General features: G+C 32.1%; 2 protein-coding genes and 1 pseudogene across 2 annotated transcripts; 1 reads left to right on the forward strand and 2 right to left on the reverse strand.

Annotated features, from left to right (window-relative positions):
* The first annotated feature begins 4,155 nt into the window (after positions 1-4,155).
* On the forward strand, positions 4,156-5,904 carry LOC8269858 (galactinol synthase 2). The gene is made up of 4 exons (XM_002512501.4): positions 4,156-4,655; positions 4,744-5,064; positions 5,155-5,289; positions 5,386-5,904. The coding sequence occupies exons 1-4, from the start codon at positions 4,320-4,322 to the stop codon at positions 5,611-5,613; spliced, it is 1,020 nt and encodes a 339-aa protein (XP_002512547.1). The 5' UTR covers positions 4,156-4,319; the 3' UTR covers positions 5,614-5,904.
* Positions 5,905-6,780: 876 nt separating this feature from the next.
* Positions 6,781-11,202, reverse strand: LOC8269859 (annotated as a pseudogene).
* Positions 11,203-11,391: 189 nt separating this feature from the next.
* LOC8269860 (WAT1-related protein At1g09380) lies at positions 11,392-15,134 on the reverse strand. The gene is made up of 7 exons (XM_002512503.4): positions 14,790-15,134; positions 13,126-13,188; positions 12,896-13,012; positions 12,539-12,791; positions 12,284-12,442; positions 12,012-12,163; positions 11,392-11,826 (listed from the first exon to the last, which is right to left on the reverse strand). Exons 1-7 carry the CDS (start codon positions 14,969-14,971, stop codon positions 11,640-11,642), a joined length of 1,113 nt encoding a protein of 370 aa, XP_002512549.1. The 5' UTR covers positions 14,972-15,134; the 3' UTR covers positions 11,392-11,639.
* Positions 15,135-17,105: the final 1,971 nt, after the last annotated feature.

A 17,105-nucleotide genomic window follows, 5' to 3' on the forward strand; every position in this document is an offset into this window, starting at 1 on the left:
GTTTTTCTTGTACAGAGTGAATAAAGAATTTTGAAAAGGATATGAGAGAAAAAAGAATTGTGATTGCGTATATGCAAATGTTGCTGCTGAAACTGTTGAAGCGGTTTAATTGATGCGTTTGCTGTTTGCTGCAGCAGTTAAGGCTGCAATGGTGAGCTTGTAGGTGAAGCTGTCGATGCTGCTGGTGGCTGCCATGGTTGTGTTTGCGGCTGTGATAGGTTTTGTTGGAATAATTGCAGCAGGGACTGTTGCAATTGTGTTGTGTCTGCTGCCGGTGTCTCCGTATCAGGCTAGATTGTTGCTCCATTTGTGTCTTTTTATCTTACCTTATCTTTAACAAATGTATTAATTTATTAATATAGAATTTATTTTAAAAAACTATTTATTTTATTAAAATTTAGTTTAATTTTAATTAATTTTGTATAAATTTAATTATATAATATATACTAAATTAATTTTTATTTAATTTAAAATGTATAATTTTTAAATTTACAAATAAATTTTATAGATTTCAACTAAATACTAACTAAAATCAATTTTTCTGATTTTATTTCAAATTAGCATCAATAAGGTTTTATTCTTTAATTAGGTTTTAAATTAACTAGGCAGGAATTATCTTTTTTAAGAACTTAATAAATATAAAAAAAATAAAATAGAGAATGAGATAGATAAAAATTAACTAAAAAAAAAACTAAATACTATATAAATTTAATATAAGTTGTAAAACATTGTTGTAAAAGATCAACTGTAGAGAATTTGTAGAAAAAATAATAATAGAAACATCATCTCCCTTTGATTGACATATACTTATTATAGAGATTTTTTTCAGAGTTATTCTCTCAGCAACCGCTATAGTTATTCTCATAACTATCATAAACAAAATAAACAATTTAAAAAAATAATTATCCTTAATTACATCATAACTAATTAATCTCTCCTTTGTAGGCTTTGATAAATTTGATTAGGCCTGTAATTTTGGTAGTTCACAGGTCTTTATTTCAAGCATTTTATTGCCGCACTCCAATTATTTTTTACTCTTAGTTCTCTTTTTAACCATTATCATTTGAAATTAGACAAAAAAATTAAAATGAGATAAAAAATATATATTTTTAATAAATTATTAAAATATATTAACCATATACATAATATCAACATACCAAGTGGGTCTTTCATTAATAGCACCCACAGTGGCGATGGTGTTTGCCCTCATCCATGTTGGAGGCATATGGAATTGAAACAAAATATTTTGTTTTATTTGTCAGTGACGACTATAAATTCAAATAGCCAATATTAAGGCAGCTATTCATCCACCAAAATTTCGATATCCTTGACTAGCTGATTATTTTTGGGATCCCTTTTCCAAACAAATCAAAATCGAATGATTTTTTGCATTCTATATTTATTCTTTTTTTTACTATTTATAAAAAGAAAAATTGTATTTTCAATTTCTATTTTTAATTTAATAATTCATAAAATTGCAGCATACATATTATTAAAAACATCAAAAAATAATAATATTAAAATTTTATAATATTTTTGTACGAATTTAGTTGATAAAAGCGTCGTAACTGTGAAAAATATTGAGATCCTTTTTATAGCAAAAAAGAAAAGGAAATTTGTAAAAGTAGAAGAATCAAGACATGCTCCAAATAGAAAGGAATAATCCTAGAAAATGAAAAAGTAGCTATTATTTGCCACAAATTTCTTGCATGCTACTAGTCATAACTGTAACTGTTCCTACTTGCAAGGTTTTATAAACATTATCTTATAAATTCTTTTTAGTATAAAGTCCAAAACATTATCCAAATCTAAATGTCGGTCGACTATAAAGTCATAACTATAACTGCTGCCAATTAAATAAAATATTAGTTCTAGATCCATACGTCCCGTTTCGGACCAACTAACAAAACTGTCAAATGGGGAAAAGTCGAGTCCGCGACACTGAACCGTTGCTTCCTTGTAGCTACACTTGATGTTCACGTGGCAACACACTTGCTACGTCGCCAGTGACCCAAGTCGACACGCATTAAGCATTTGCCAACTTTAATTAAATCCTAATTTTAGATAAATATAAAAAATCACTAAGAATATAATTTATTTTGTGAGAAAAATAATTCTATGATTAATACTCTATTAACAAATTATAGCCTAATGATGTTTATTAGCTGTAGTGTGATTTTGTATATTTGCGATTATATATTTTATAGTTTTTTTATGATGTTACTTTTTAATATTTTAATGCTAAATTAAATTGATATAATAAATATTTTATAAGATATTTTCTCAAATTAGATTTAATTTTTATACAATAGTTATTTCTGATAATTTAACAACTAACTAAATGTATTGGAGTTAAACTAAATGATAATAATATATATTTTTTTATAATTTATAGTTAAATTAAATGATAATTTTTTTGAAGAAATTTTAAATAGATTATGAATTTTTTAAGCATATGACAATGTAAAAGTTATTATAAAAATATTTATTATTAATCGAGTTGTGTTAGTTTCAAATCATAAATATCAATTCTATAAATTGATTAAGATATGCGAAAGACAAATTAAATAAAATATAAAGTATAAAAATATTAAAAAGATCTATAAGATATAAAATTATAAATATATAAAATCATATAAGAACAATACTAGTATGTTTGACACTAATTTATTAATGGAGCAAACAATATAATAGTTTCTTTTATCATAAACTACAAATTCTATTTTGCTAATGAGTGAAAATATAGGATAGCTTTTTTTTTCTTTTCATGTATACCTCTTAATGAATTAAATATATATTGAATTTTGATGAATATTTATATTTTTTATAATATTTTAACACTATTTGATACGAGTCTTTATTCAATACGTTTAGATAATATTTATTTAATTTATTATATATATAGTTACATACATTTATTGGTTACTAGGGTAATCATACTTTCATGAATTTGAATTAAACCCTCGGCAATCACTGTCTTTGCAAGCATCTACTTTCATACATATCTAATTTATAACTAGGATAAAAAACGAAGGCATGCTTCAATATGAGGTGAAGGAAGAAAATTGGACTCATTAATTTATTAAATAAGAAAAACTGAGTTCGAATAAATAAATAAAAAAAACTATAATCATCCTATTAAAATTAAATTATAAATTTAATAAATTTAGTAGCTACAAATACTATACTTATTATTCAATGCTTAAAATAAAAATCAATAATATGATTAGCATTTATCAATTGAATCTATAAGCCATGTTGATTGTGGAAGGAAAGATAAAACTATGAGCAATACATGGAACTTTAGAGACTCCTTGAAAATGTAATAGTCAAATTGGACGTAATTGAAAGGAATAGTTTTCATGGTAAATTCTCTTAAATAATTTTATGAAACCACTAATGGGAATTAAAATTATTAGGTAGCTTAAATTAAACTAAGAAAAGAAAGAAAATTAAACAAAATGGAAAAAGAGAACAAGGAAATGACAGGTACCTAGGAGAAAGCCACGTGGCTAAATCTGACATCGTGGCACGAACCCGCGTCACTTTCTCGATTAGTCGCTGGAAGGTGCTGTGTTACTTGACAGTCCTTTACGCGGGTAGCAGTTAATCAGTAAATAAGTTTTTTACTGCATATTATTACTTTTTCTCTGAATGTTTATAATAACCTTTATTTTAACAAACTAACCTCAGATCCTTCTATAATAACAAAATGATCCTCACCAACCAGATGGTAAATAAGCTAAAGAGTAAGGGTATTGGTATTTGAAGAGAAGGTAGAGTAGGACCAATAATATGTATGTGTTCGGCATATTTCTTGCACCGTCCAATTCCAAGATTTTTTACTAACCGTTGGATCTACGATCAGCGCCGCATGTACAGCCCGATTAAACCCCCCCATTCATAAACATCAACATTTTAAAAATCTAAGCGGATAAAAACGTCATCGCATTAGAATCAATAAAATTAATATTCTTTTTATTGAATAGATATATTATTATTTAATGTTAGAGAAGACTAAAGACTAAAGACTGAGTTCGTTCTTTAAGATTGATCAACGTAAAGATCTCATTTTCAAATACCAAATATTATGGATCCCACTATCATTAAATTAACCATACCATAAATTCTATAAATGCCATCTCTACCCATCAACAAACTTCAGATACCGAGCAAACAGAACAAGCATTCAAAAAACTTCATTCAAATTCCAATTGCTTTCTTCCCAAAGACTTTTCCTTATTCATACACATTTTCATTACTTTTCTTTCATCTTTTTAATTCTTTCTTTTGTACCTAAATCAAGAAAACTAGTCACTATGGCTCCTCATCTTACCAGTGCTAATCTTGCAGCCAATACCAACTCTTTGGTTAAGCAAGCTAGCATTTCTAGTTGTGCATATGTTACTTTCTTGGCTGGTAATGGAGACTATGTGAAAGGTGTTGTTGGTTTAGCCAAAGGGTTAAGAAAGGTCAATAGTAAGTACCCATTAGTGGTGGCTATCTTGCCTGATGTCCCGGAGGATCACCGTAAAATCTTGGTCTCTCAAGGTTGTATAATTAAAGAAATTGAGCCCGTTTATCCACCGGAGAACCAGACTCAATTTGCCATGGCTTATTATGTCATCAATTACTCCAAGCTTCGTATATGGGAGGTAAGTACGTGTTTGTTAAATTCTTTTTCCTTTTTCTTTTTTAAAACTTGTAGATATGGATTAAAATTGGTGTCTCTTTTGCTTGCAGTTTGTGGAGTATAGCAAGATGATATATTTGGATGGTGATATTCAAGTTTTTGAGAACATAGACCATCTGTTTGACTTGCAAGATGGTTACTTTTATGCTGTGATGGATTGTTTCTGCGAGAAGACCTGGAGCCACTCTCCACAGTACAAGATCGGATACTGCCAACAGTGTCCTGATAGAGTGAAGTGGCCTGCTGAAATGGGTCCTAAGCCTCCACTTTACTTCAATGCTGGCATGTTTGTTTTTGAGCCCAGTCTTCCCACATATGATGACCTCTTGAACACAGTCAAACTCACCCCTCCTACCCCATTTGCTGAGCAGGTAAATTTCAACTTTCACACGTGTGTTATATTTGTAGTTTCTTTTTCCTCATGAATTAGATTATTCATATGTTTCTTTATATTTTGGCAGGATTTCTTGAACATGTTCTTCAAGGACATTTACAGGCCAATTCCTCCAATTTACAACCTGGTCTTGGCCTTGCTCTGGCGCCATCCAGAGAATATTGAGCTAGAAAAGGTCAAGGTTGTTCACTATTGTGCAGCTGTAAGTATCTAGCTAAAATATTTTTTCTAAAAAGTTCTTACTATACAGAATTACAATTCTACGATTTCTAACTCCGTTTGAATGGTGTTTTAATAGGGGTCTAAGCCATGGAGGTATACTGGAAAAGAAGAGAACATGGACAGAGAGGACATAAAGACGCTGGTCAAGAAATGGTGGGACATATATGAAGATGAGTCGTTAGACTACAAGAACACTGCCGCTGCTGCTACCGGTGGTGCAACTGAAGCTGGACTGCAGCCACTCCTGGCAGCTATGTCAGAGGCCAGCGAAGTTCACTATATAACCGCTCCATCTGCTGCATAATGGTTGTGGATTCTACAGTGATGTTAATAATTTGTATAGGAAATATAAAGGGTTTGCTGCTTTATAGCTATTTGATTGTGAGGAGGGACCTTTTTTCATGCCTCCTTTGTGGGTTTTCTGAATTATGTTGGAATTAAATTTATTTTTTATATATATGTACACAGAGTGTTTGCATAGGGGAGGCCTGAAGAATTCCCCTAAGTTGTAATTATTCAAAGGCAAAGTTGCCTAGGTGTTGAATGTAATATCAATTTGAAGATAATATAAAATTTGAGCAATGTTTTAAATTAATTCAATTGTAATATAAAACTTGAAGATAATAAGGTGTTGAATGTAATATCAATTTGGAATGTTCGAATTGTTGTATAGTTGTAACTATTTGAGTTTTAAATTAGGACTGATTGTGGATTCACAAACTCCATCGATATAATTTATTTGAATCTTAGATAGAGCCCCAACTAAATTAACGGTATAATTTGATTTGAATGCATGAAATTAATTGCAATGCAAATAGTGTTCTAAATGCGAACTGAAAACATGCATTAATAAGTTAAAATATAAGAAAAGAAATTACAAACAACGTTACGTTCTAAGAATTTACAATCAAGAAAAACTTTATCATACCCATTTTCCATTTAGAGTAAAATTAATTTTTAAAATAATGAATAAATATTAATTTTTGGATTTCATTATTCAAATTTTCTTGAGTAATTTAACGTTATAGATGCCAATGTCACAAATTCCATTTTGGTAGCCTCGACAAAAATAGTGAGGGTTTTGGAAAAAGAATATTGAAAATTAATAATAAGAATTCTGAAAATCAAGTCTTCAGCTAACTTTTTCACTATGGAACGAAACACTCTCAGATAACTTAAAAAGATAATTGCTCCATTCTATTAGAACCATGCAAATAGGAAGTTATGCGAAGTTCTCATTATCTGTGACGACTCATTTCATTATTAAGTTTTTAGTCTTTTTGTAAACTCAACTCTTGCTATGTCTTTTGTAACCTCTTCAGAACTTTGAGAAACAGTGCCTTTTGTATTTCTCATAATCTCTTACCATTTAGGAATTATAAATCATCTTGACGATTTCTAGTAATAAATTATTCAAAAGAAGATTTAACAGGTTTCCTGAGAAATCAAACTCAGGAAAAGATCAGGCAACTAGAGTAAACCAAGTTGTTTTGCCATAACACGCGTATCGCCACTGTTAGAATCCAGAAAAGAATAGAGAGAATAGTTAGATATGAGCTCAACCCAAAAGATTCAGCTCAACGGACAATCCAACTTGGTAATAAATACATACAAGACATGTGGCAACAAATCTACAAAAAACAATTTGCCAATCTTTATTACAGTAACAATATCAGGATAAATCCAGACACCAAATAACCAATTTTAAGTAGAATGCAGGCCAACAAGTTGCAGATATAAAATGACCTTCACCAGAAGTGGCACACGTGCTCTGGATATACCTATGCCTGCTACAATCAAAAACCAAAATAAGGTGGAGGGAGCAATATCAAAATAAAGACCTTCACCAGAAGTGGCACACGTGCTCTGGATATACCTACAGCAAGGGCAATTATTATCAATTAATATTGGTTTTCCAATAAATAGTAATAATTACCATTGAGAAATAAAATTAAGGAGCTATTTGTCAAAATACCAATGGGGAGTGAGTGGAAGCCAAGCTTGGCAGTAATCTCAGCAGCGTTCATAGCATTTGGAAGATCTTGCTTCTTTGCAAAAGCAACACAGCATCCCTGAACTCGTCCTACACAGAACAAAATATCATATAACATTCTTAGGCGCAGTAAACCCATTATACACCTTAAAAAAATTGACGATAAATAACCTTTGAAATGATTATATGACAATGATCACTAATAATGTTATAAGAAAATAAAATCTATTTGGAATAATTTAATAATTTCGTCGTGTTTGCAGGCCAACTCTGAGCACCAAATTATTTTCATCAACATACGAATCCAGTCTTCAAAATCTAGAAACTACCTCATTCTACATGCGATGCAGCTCAATCAAGCCTCAACATGTGATGCGTTACTTTTAACCACAAAAATCAGTCATCGAGTGTTTTAGAAGTAATGCCTCCACAAAGGATGCATCTGTCACAAAAGACACATAAGACTGTCAATAAACAGGTGTGTCAAAAGAAATAAGCATGAGCAGAAAAACTATAAATTATTAACATAGTCATTCAATGAGATTAAAGGCAAAACAACCAAACTAGTATCATTCTAGTTTCTTACTGCCACAGGGTTAACTCGCTAGACTAGATATTCACCCTATTTCTAAGGGTCATATTGTCCGCACTGTATATACTCACAAAGAAATGCAACTGAAAAGCTAAAAGCATACAAGTAGCGTAGAAGGACAACGGCACAACATGGATAACCAAAGGATAAACTAAAACACGTGTGCAGCTTCACAAACTTATCCTATAAATACATTACAGTGATAATGGAAAGCCTAAAAATGTTAACTGGCCAATGGAAAAGGACAGATTTGCCAGCATAAGATCGTTTATGGTTATAAAGTGCCACTCATGACTATAAACTATCAAATGTATGCCATATCATGGATAGTCTTTCCTCATCCAAAAGAAAAAACTTGAAAGACGGGATGGCCAAGTCAATGTAGCTTATGCTTTTGTTGCGTGCTGAAAAGAGAACATGGATCAACACAAGACCGTCCATAAGCACATGAATCACTAACTTGTGACCACAAACAAAATAAAATAAAATGAAATAACACACAATAAACTATCGGCCATAGCAAAAATAGCCCTTCCTCATTCAGTCTGAGGAAAAGTACAAAACACACTATGCCACGAGTCAATGTAGCTTATGTTTTTGTTGCGTGCTGATGAGAAACCATTTTATCAGCACAAGACCGTCCATAAGCACCAAATACACACAAGTAAGTGCAGTTGCAGAAAAAAGAGTGAATGCATGTGCTTGTGAAACATAATTTTAGCCATTCAACTGATAGTTATACCTCAAACAGGAAAAGGAAAACCCAAAACATTGAGCAGCTAGAATGTAGCTTATGATTTTGTTACGTGCCAATGGTACAAATCTAATTAGCACAGGACCGCCCATAAGCACATGTCATCCAGATACTTGTAGGCAAGCAAACACTGATGCATCAATTTTGGTCAATGGCATGGAGCATAATAGGCCAACACTTACATAAAACATAACAGTTTAAATAATAATCTCTACTTTCTTCCAGATTATGACCACATTTCCAATGTTCTATCCACAAAAAACAGTAAAAATTACATACCTTGTCCTGATCACCAACATCCCAAACAGTGAAGCTAATGTTCTTATATTCAACAGTCTCCACATTAAATCCTGAGAGACAACTGTAATAAACATCAGTGATTACCCAACCCAAAAAACAACAACATTGTTATAGATCCAGTTCTGTAGAGAATGTAAAATAATAATCATTATACCAATTGTAGGAATAGTTGTGACAATCTCTCCAAGCTTGAGCTTCTACAAAATGGCGGTCTTACCAGCAGCATCAAGACCTACCATAAGAATTCGCATTTCTTTCTGGGCGAAAAGCCTACTGAAAAGCTTGGTGAATGAAAGCCCCATCTTCTTGTCTTAGCTGCATCCAGAACACAAAATCAGAAATATTTAGAAGATATAAATCTTCAAATCCTTTAACATGCTATACAGGTGAGATCTAGAGGATTCATTTTGACAAAAAAAATGACAAAGAAAAGCCAAAGGTGTTATCATTTAAAAGGTAAGAAAATATCAATCTATCTTTCCATTAGCGTTTTTCCTTTTCTTTTCTTTTTTTCTAAAAAGAAAAAAACCTTTTTCATTTAATAATGGATTAAAACACAGTTAACAAATTAATTAATAGATTTGTATATTTTTTTCTAAAACAAATCATGCACAATAGATCTGCAGCAAACACGAACAAATCAATATAAATCACTATCTAAAACTTTGAAATCAATAAGAAAAACATAGCAAAAGTGGCAAAGTCAGCAATCAGATCCAGATCTAAATACAGATCCATAACAGCAGCGTATACATAGAAATACAGAACTAAATAAAATATGAAACCAGAGAGATTACATCAAATAACCGTACAAATGGATTAAAGAGAAACAGAGAGAGTTCTAACTTACAGAGAGGAGCATGGACCGAGAGAGAGTGAGAGGACGGTAAAATGAAAATGAAAACACCATATGGATGGCTGATATTTAAACGAGTATTGGTTAATGAGCAAAACAGAGAATATAAAATTAGAATCTCTCTTATATTTTAGTAGATTTATATTATTTTAATTATTAAACTTAAAATTATGGTTAAAACATTATTACCGAATAAAGAATAAGCTGTTACATTTTAAAATTTAATTCAGTTTTTATTAAATTTGAATGTAACAGTGTAGACATGGAAGAATCTTCCTTCATTTCTTAGTTAAAAAAAAAAGGTAGAAAAAGGCTAATATTTCTGGGAATTTGTGGGCCAAGGCCCCAACCCAGGATGAAAAGGGCCAATACATTTTCTGGGTGGGCTGTGTTTGGGTTTTGAAAAATGAAATCTGTAATATGTAGTGAAAACCTCTCCATTAATGATTAAGCAGGAGTGCCCAACTCAAATATACAAAACAAACAGAGACTTCCTAAATTAAACTCCGGCAGCAGCAAAGGACGATCCTACACAGATAAAGCAGATAAGCTTTTCTAGAAGAGGCGGTGACCTTTCCCGTAAACTATAATCTCATACAGTAAAACTTAGTATCTGTTTGTTGTTCCATCCGACATGGGCTTGAAGGGTGACACTGTAGCTGACAGAAGATAGCCAGCCACATTAAACAAACAACCAAGCAGAAAGAAAGACGTTGTTGTTTGTGTTGTACTCGTCTATGGCTGCCTCGACAAGAGGAGTGATTCTATTGACAACTTTCTCACTTGACTGCAGTGGTACAAGGGCAGATTCAATAATATTCAGACACGTCAATATCCAAATGAAACCCTGCATATACCCAAAAAAAGAAGAAAAAAAAACACCAACAACCAGAACTATGAGAATTAACAGTCCTTGTTGATTCAATTCCAGATTGTCGCATCAACACAAATATTACAAGCACCAAAGAAACGAGAAGATAATTTACCTCATTTAACCTAATCTGTCGGACATATTCCTCCATCAAATCCCTCGGACTGCATTACTTCTGGGATTCATGTCGATGATCGGGATACCACAGCCGATTTCAAGAATTTGGGAATGAGTTTCTTTTTTTTTTTTTTTTTAATTCGACCTCAACTTAGGTTTTCGTCTATTTATACAAAAGGGAAGAATTCTAGGTGCATTGTATTAGCCCTATTTCGGTGTGGGAGAAAATCAGGGAAAGAAAATCCGTGTAGAGGGAGAATTAAATTTTCCATTATTTGAGAAAATTCTTTGGTGTTGTAATTAAGGTTTCATTCCCTTAAATTTCAAACCAAACAAAAAAAATTGATAAAAAGAAAATGATTTTTTACATCTGATTGATTTTCATATTTGAGATTTTTGATGCTTTTGTGTTTTGGGTGCACAATAAAATATCAAAATAAAAAATAATTATAGGAGAAAGAGAACACATATTCTTTTATATGCAGGTATTTCCACACCTTCTTAGTTATGAGACTGATCTTATCGGAACCAAAGAGATGTTTATGAGAAAGTGAGGATTATACTTCCAACTTGGAATAATAATTAAGAAAATCTGCAACTAGAGATAATTATAGCTTCATAATTACTCAATCAGAAGGTCATTCTGATATAACAGAAATAGTACACCTCAAAGCAAAACAGTGTGGACTGGACTGGATGATCTAAGTTAATTATAGACTAAAGCAAACTTAAGCTTCTTCTCCTAAATAATAATATTACAAACATGATATCTAATTTGATAGAATTCAAATGGAAAGGTTCTTCAAACATAAAAGACCTGCAACAGATAATTTAGCTTTGCTTCATTTTACTTTGCAGGACCATTGCTGCCATTTGAATTTGCAGGAAGTTGCAATTCAAGGTCACCTCTCTCTTCTTTCCCCCCACCTTGCTTAATTGCTTCTATATCTTCAATACCCTTCATTTTCATCTCCTTGTCTTTGCCCCACAGAACAGCATAAAGGCCGGCAACAATCAAACCAGATCCTACGACACTGAACCGATCAATGCGTAGATTAGTTGCAACTTTTATGAGCATAGGCATAACCTTTGCATCGACATGTTTATGTTAATTAGAGCAGATGATCGACAGCATTGTCATGTTCATGAATCATTTTAATGCAAGAATGATTTGCAGTATGGATAAAGATATCTGTGAATGAGATAACAATATACATACGTTCCAAGGTATAGTTTCTCGCGAAGAAGGGCCCAACTCAGAACGGCAACTATAACAAGCAATAAGGGGCTAAAGACTGATACATAGAGTGCTCCTTTCTTTTGAATGCTCCATGAAGTAAGGGAAAATGCTAGGGCAGAACATACAATTCCCTGAAAATGTTTTACAATTTTTTCTATGTCAGTATCCCAAAGTTCTAAGAACCTCACCAGAATAACATGCCATTTGATCATCCTATATTAACTTATAAAACCAAATGAAGTGAAACATACTGCATAAAGAGCTGCAATAAGCCTGCCAGGAGAACGCAATGACCATTGAGATAGTTCATGATTAGCACCTAGGCCGATCACTACACACTCTATACTGCCCATAAAACACATCAACAATGTGCTTGTGTACGGAGCTGGAAATGTAACGCTTACTTTCGCCTGCGAATTATCATGGAAACGAAAAATGTAAGAAGAAATTTAGTTGTTGAAACCTAAAACTTGCAGGGAAATTATACAGGCCATCCTAATTCTTACCTGGAGTGTAAACCATACTGCCCATGAAACAGCACTAGCCATAATAAATACAGGGCCTAAAATGAAACTTGATTTTGCAGCAGCAGAATTGCTGCTTCCTGTTTCATCTGCATATTTCCAGTGAATGCTGGATTCACCTATATTGATCATTGGTCCATGGTAAAAGGACAACAACATTGCTCCTCCTACACATATTACTGTCCCTAATAACTTAGCTTGCCCAGATATTTTCTTGATTCCAACAGATTCTTGTCTGCATGAACAATACAATAAAGAAACAATAACTAGAATCAGAACAAGCTCAAATACAATAACAACTAACTTGGCAAAAGAAACATGAATCTGAAAACACACTACCTGAGGAGGACTGCAAGAATAAAAGTCACGGCAGGGAGAATATTGGTGAGTGCACATCCAATTGTTGGGGTGGAATTTTCTAGTCCAATGAAGTAAAATACCTGGTTTCCAGTTACCCTGCATGTTATAAATTTAAGATAAGCTACTATGCAGCAATAATCAACTCAAACCTCTCTGGCATGAGCAATTAATGTTAACAAATAAAAAGAAGAGAGGTTTATGCTAATCACCCAGTAAGGGAACATATGAAAATTTGGATCAGCAGAGGCTTGGTAATCTTGGGTCTTGTCTTCCTACACATAAGAAGAAGGGAAACAAGAAAAAAAAAAATCGGAAATGAGCAGTACCCAATGTCACAACACTAGTTAGCTTCACAAAATACATACAATTGTAGCCAAACAACATGTGTATAATCTTCAATATAGAAATTCCTTTTTGTCCACCTGAACTAGCTAGCCACAGGTGGCAGTTTTCTTTATAGTCATTAAGAGGTGCAGAAGGGCTATACAATGAGGTGCACCATTTTTAAGGAAAATTGTAAAGGCAGGAGCAGGTAGCATGTGTTAGTGCAGAAGGGGATGGACAACAGGCAGCCATGCATGGCTTTGAGATTTGAAAGTGGTCAGAAGCTATATGTATAAATGCCAAATATCAATGCCTTAACATAAATTCTTTCAGTAACTAACCAGCAGCACACAGAGGCTATGAGTAATAATCACAAAAGAGAAAAAGAAAAAAAAGGGTTCCAAAAAGAAGTGCCTTTATTCAACTTTTGGATCTTTTCTTTAGGAGGACAGGTGTTAATTCATATTATATTCAGATTTCTTTGGTAACATAAATTTTTTGGAGATGTTCAGGGAAAAGGACAAGAAAGAAGAATTAGTAATCATTTTTATTTGGGATAATCAGTTTTATTTGTAGAAATTTGAATTTCCCATTTTTCTGGGCTATCGAAAGTAAAAAAATAAAAGCTGAATTTAGAAAAGGGTTAAGATTAAAAATGAAAAGCTAGAAAAACACCATGGAATTTGGCAAAATAAACACTTAAATTCTTTCACATTCAAGATTATTTAATAGCTCTCAACCTTTCTACTTAGATTATGTTATTTTTTTTAATAAAATTATATTTAATTTTTTCATTACGAATAATATTATATAATATAGTATTATTTTGATTCTTAGTCCTAACTCCTGAGAATAGCTTTCAATCAGAAGATTTTTTCAAAGTGCTCTTTTTTTCCAAAAGAAAAAAAGATGAGACATCCAAAGGTTATCCCACAAATGAGAGACTAAAGTGTAACTGTAAAGACTAAAGTGTGTTACTTATCTAAAGTTTAATCTTATTCAATTCATTTGGCAATAATAAGATTCCAATCTATAATGGTAATTTAAAATTTATCCAAAATAAAATAGTAACAGAAATCATTAACATATGTTCTTGCAATTGTTTAAAAGAAAACACCAAAGAGATGGAGAGAAATATGTGGTAGCTAACTAGCTAGCCATTTTGGAGATAATAATGGGTTCGAGAAATTAAAATAACTCTTTTTATTATATGTGCTAAAAAGCAAAACCCTTTTTTCTTTTTTCATCTAGCATGCCATGCAAGATTAAACCACCATTACCAATGGAGTTACATGTACATGCAGACTGCAGATTATGATCCATGCCCTTGGAGTCGTTTAAAGACTTCTTTTCTTTTTCTCAAGAAAACTCACTAAACTTGTTGAATTCTACATGCAAAACCATATATCATATCAAAGAAAAGAAGAAGAGACTAAAAACCTTGGGTCTACAGTGTGTAATGCGGGGGTCTTTCAAGAACTCATTGACTATATATTATATATATATATATGGGTAACTGTTTCTTGAAAGATGATTTTCAAGAACTTACCATTCAAAGAAATATGCAAAAGGAACCATCGCAATGGTGGCAAAGATTTGCCTGTAAGAAACAAGAACAAGAGGTTTCATTCCAGAATCCATTGCAAGTTTTGAAGTTATGTTCATCCCTGCAAACCCAAACTGAACAATAACCATAGCCAAGAATGGGAAAAAATCATTCACCGCATCCATTATCTCTCTCTCTCTCTCTCTCTCTCTCTCTCTCTCTCTCTCTCTTTTCTTAATCTAGTATATTTTGTTCAAGAAAACTTTACTAAGAGAGAAAGACAAACGATGAGGGAATGGTAGAGGGAAAACGAGAGAAGACAGTGAATATGATCAAGAGAAATGTAAGCACATGGATATAGAAGGAGAAGAGTTAGGAATTTATAAGCAAAAAAGAATGAGTTTTCATTAATTTCTTAATTATTATAATTATTTTTCCTGGCAACAGAAAGCGAGGATCTACAATAAAAAAAAGAAAAGAAAAGAGAAACGGTTCAAGATTTCTTGTAACACCTGTGCTTTTTGCATGGACCGAATGGTTGCCATTTTAGATGTATATGAAGTAAAGCTACTTTGAGATTTGTCTCGTCCTGTCTTGGGCTTATAATTGCCAGTCCTTTCCTCCATATTCACTATAACCACCCGTATCCGCACTCCATTTTTACATGTCACCATTAGAAAACAAGCTTTGTAACCCATTATCCCCCGTGGATCCGGACCCTATTGTTTGGTTAGTGCTACATATCGAGCAATATCAGATTCCATATATGTTTGGTTTACTTTGCTTTTCTTGTTTCAAAAGAAAACTCCGATCAAATATGATATATGAATGTTTGAACGGAATTATGTCTCTTTATGGGTTCTTTTTCAATTTGGTTTTTTAAATGAAGAGAGCTGTTGGAATCTGTAGCTGGATTTTGGCCAGTTCTTTTAAGTGCTTTTTGTTTATTATGATCAAACTTAATGAGCTATAAGGTTTGAGCTACATTAGTAAATTTATTAAAATGTGCACACTTCAATTCACTATCTTTCTTTAAGTGTATATGAAAAAAGAAAGATCAAACTCTACCTTATATGCGGCTTTCTTTCTTTTTTCTTCTTTGTTTTTTTGCCTTTAAGCAAGAGTATTACACCCTTTCATTCTTCTTTCGAGACGTTAATACCTAACTATTATTTTTCGAGCGACTTTAAGAATATACTCACACACATGACCTAATATATTTAGAAATTAGAAAGAAAACCTCTATTGAGGTAACCTTCTAGAATAAAATGACCTTTTTTTAGTTAACATTTAAGAATTTAAATCTGGGTTCTCCAAGAACGACAAATAAATAACAATTTACATGTTGGTATATATAAATATGAATATATATATATATATATATATATATATACATATGCATTTCCCATTTGAAATTTGTTGTGCGACAATGATTCTTCTGCACTTCTACATGTCCTATAAAGCTTGTCTCTATTGGCACGGCTGCTTTGAGGTTGTGGAATAGTTAATGTCTTAATATAAGGTCTTTATTGGTTCTTGACGATTGTTATTTGCCCTTCTCTTCTTTAAAGATAATGTTAACAAAGCCATTGACAACAAAATTAGACATGCCAATAATGGGAAAAAATAGCACGTTAGTGCATGGTGTACTTTGTCTTGTTTTTATTAGTGCCAATTTATGTATCATTTTTCAATATGGTAATGGGTTTGCATGCACTAGACCCCTGGCCCCAGTGGTGAATTTCTTGTTAGGTTAGCTAGCAAGTAACGTAGACGCAGTTGGCAAGGGTTTCGTGGTAGTGATAGCAGGATTATAAGTTGCAGATAATTGCCTTTGCTTTCTCCTTCTTTCGAGCCTTAATTTAGTGGAGGGTTGCTTTTTTTCTTTTTTGTTTATTCCAGATCCTTGCAATAAGGTAGCTGCTTCCCACAATATATATGACGTTTTTCCTTCAGAATTCCCATAAACCCACGTTACCAAAAAGCCAAAAGGTATTCTATTTTTAGTTTATTGTCATTATTATTGCAATCATTTGATGGACTAGAGAAAATTATGAGATATTATTATTGTATGATTCTCTTAATTAATTGCAACTTAAAATTGTTTTGGTATGTTTTTAATTGTAGTTTTTGTTTGTTTATATATTTTCCATATAATCCAAAGTATATATATATATATATATATATATATATATATATATATATATATATATATATATATATATATATATATATATATATAAATCACCCTTGTTTGGAAAAGAAAAAAAGGAGAGGAAAAAAAAGGAAGAAAATAGAAAATAAAATAGTATTTTTTTT

Source organism: Ricinus communis, chromosome 10 (assembly GCF_019578655.1).
Source record: "Ricinus communis isolate WT05 ecotype wild-type chromosome 10, ASM1957865v1, whole genome shotgun sequence".
NCBI lineage: Eukaryota > Viridiplantae > Streptophyta > Magnoliopsida > Malpighiales > Euphorbiaceae > Ricinus > Ricinus communis.

Excerpts from the sequence above, each read along its gene's own strand:
- LOC8269858 (XM_002512501.4), top strand. The coding sequence starts at position 4,320 with ATGGCTCCTCATCTTACCAGTGCTAATCTTGCAGCCAATACCAACTCT. Across the intron at positions 4,656-4,743 it reads CCAAGCTTCGTATATGGGAG|TTTGTGGAGTATAGCAAGAT; the intron begins GTAAGTACGTGT and ends TTTTGCTTGCAG. Across the intron at positions 5,065-5,154 it reads CTACCCCATTTGCTGAGCAG|GATTTCTTGAACATGTTCTT; the intron begins GTAAATTTCAAC and ends ATATTTTGGCAG.
- LOC8269860 (XM_002512503.4), bottom strand. The coding sequence starts at position 14,971 with ATGGATGCGGTGAATGATTTTTTCCCATTCTTGGCTATGGTTATTGTT. Across the intron at positions 13,013-13,125 it reads TTCATATGTTCCCTTACTGG|GGTAACTGGAAACCAGGTAT; the intron begins GTGATTAGCATA and ends TATAACATGCAG. Across the intron at positions 12,443-12,538 it reads CAGTATGGTTTACACTCCAG|GCGAAAGTAAGCGTTACATT; the intron begins GTAAGAATTAGG and ends GATAATTCGCAG.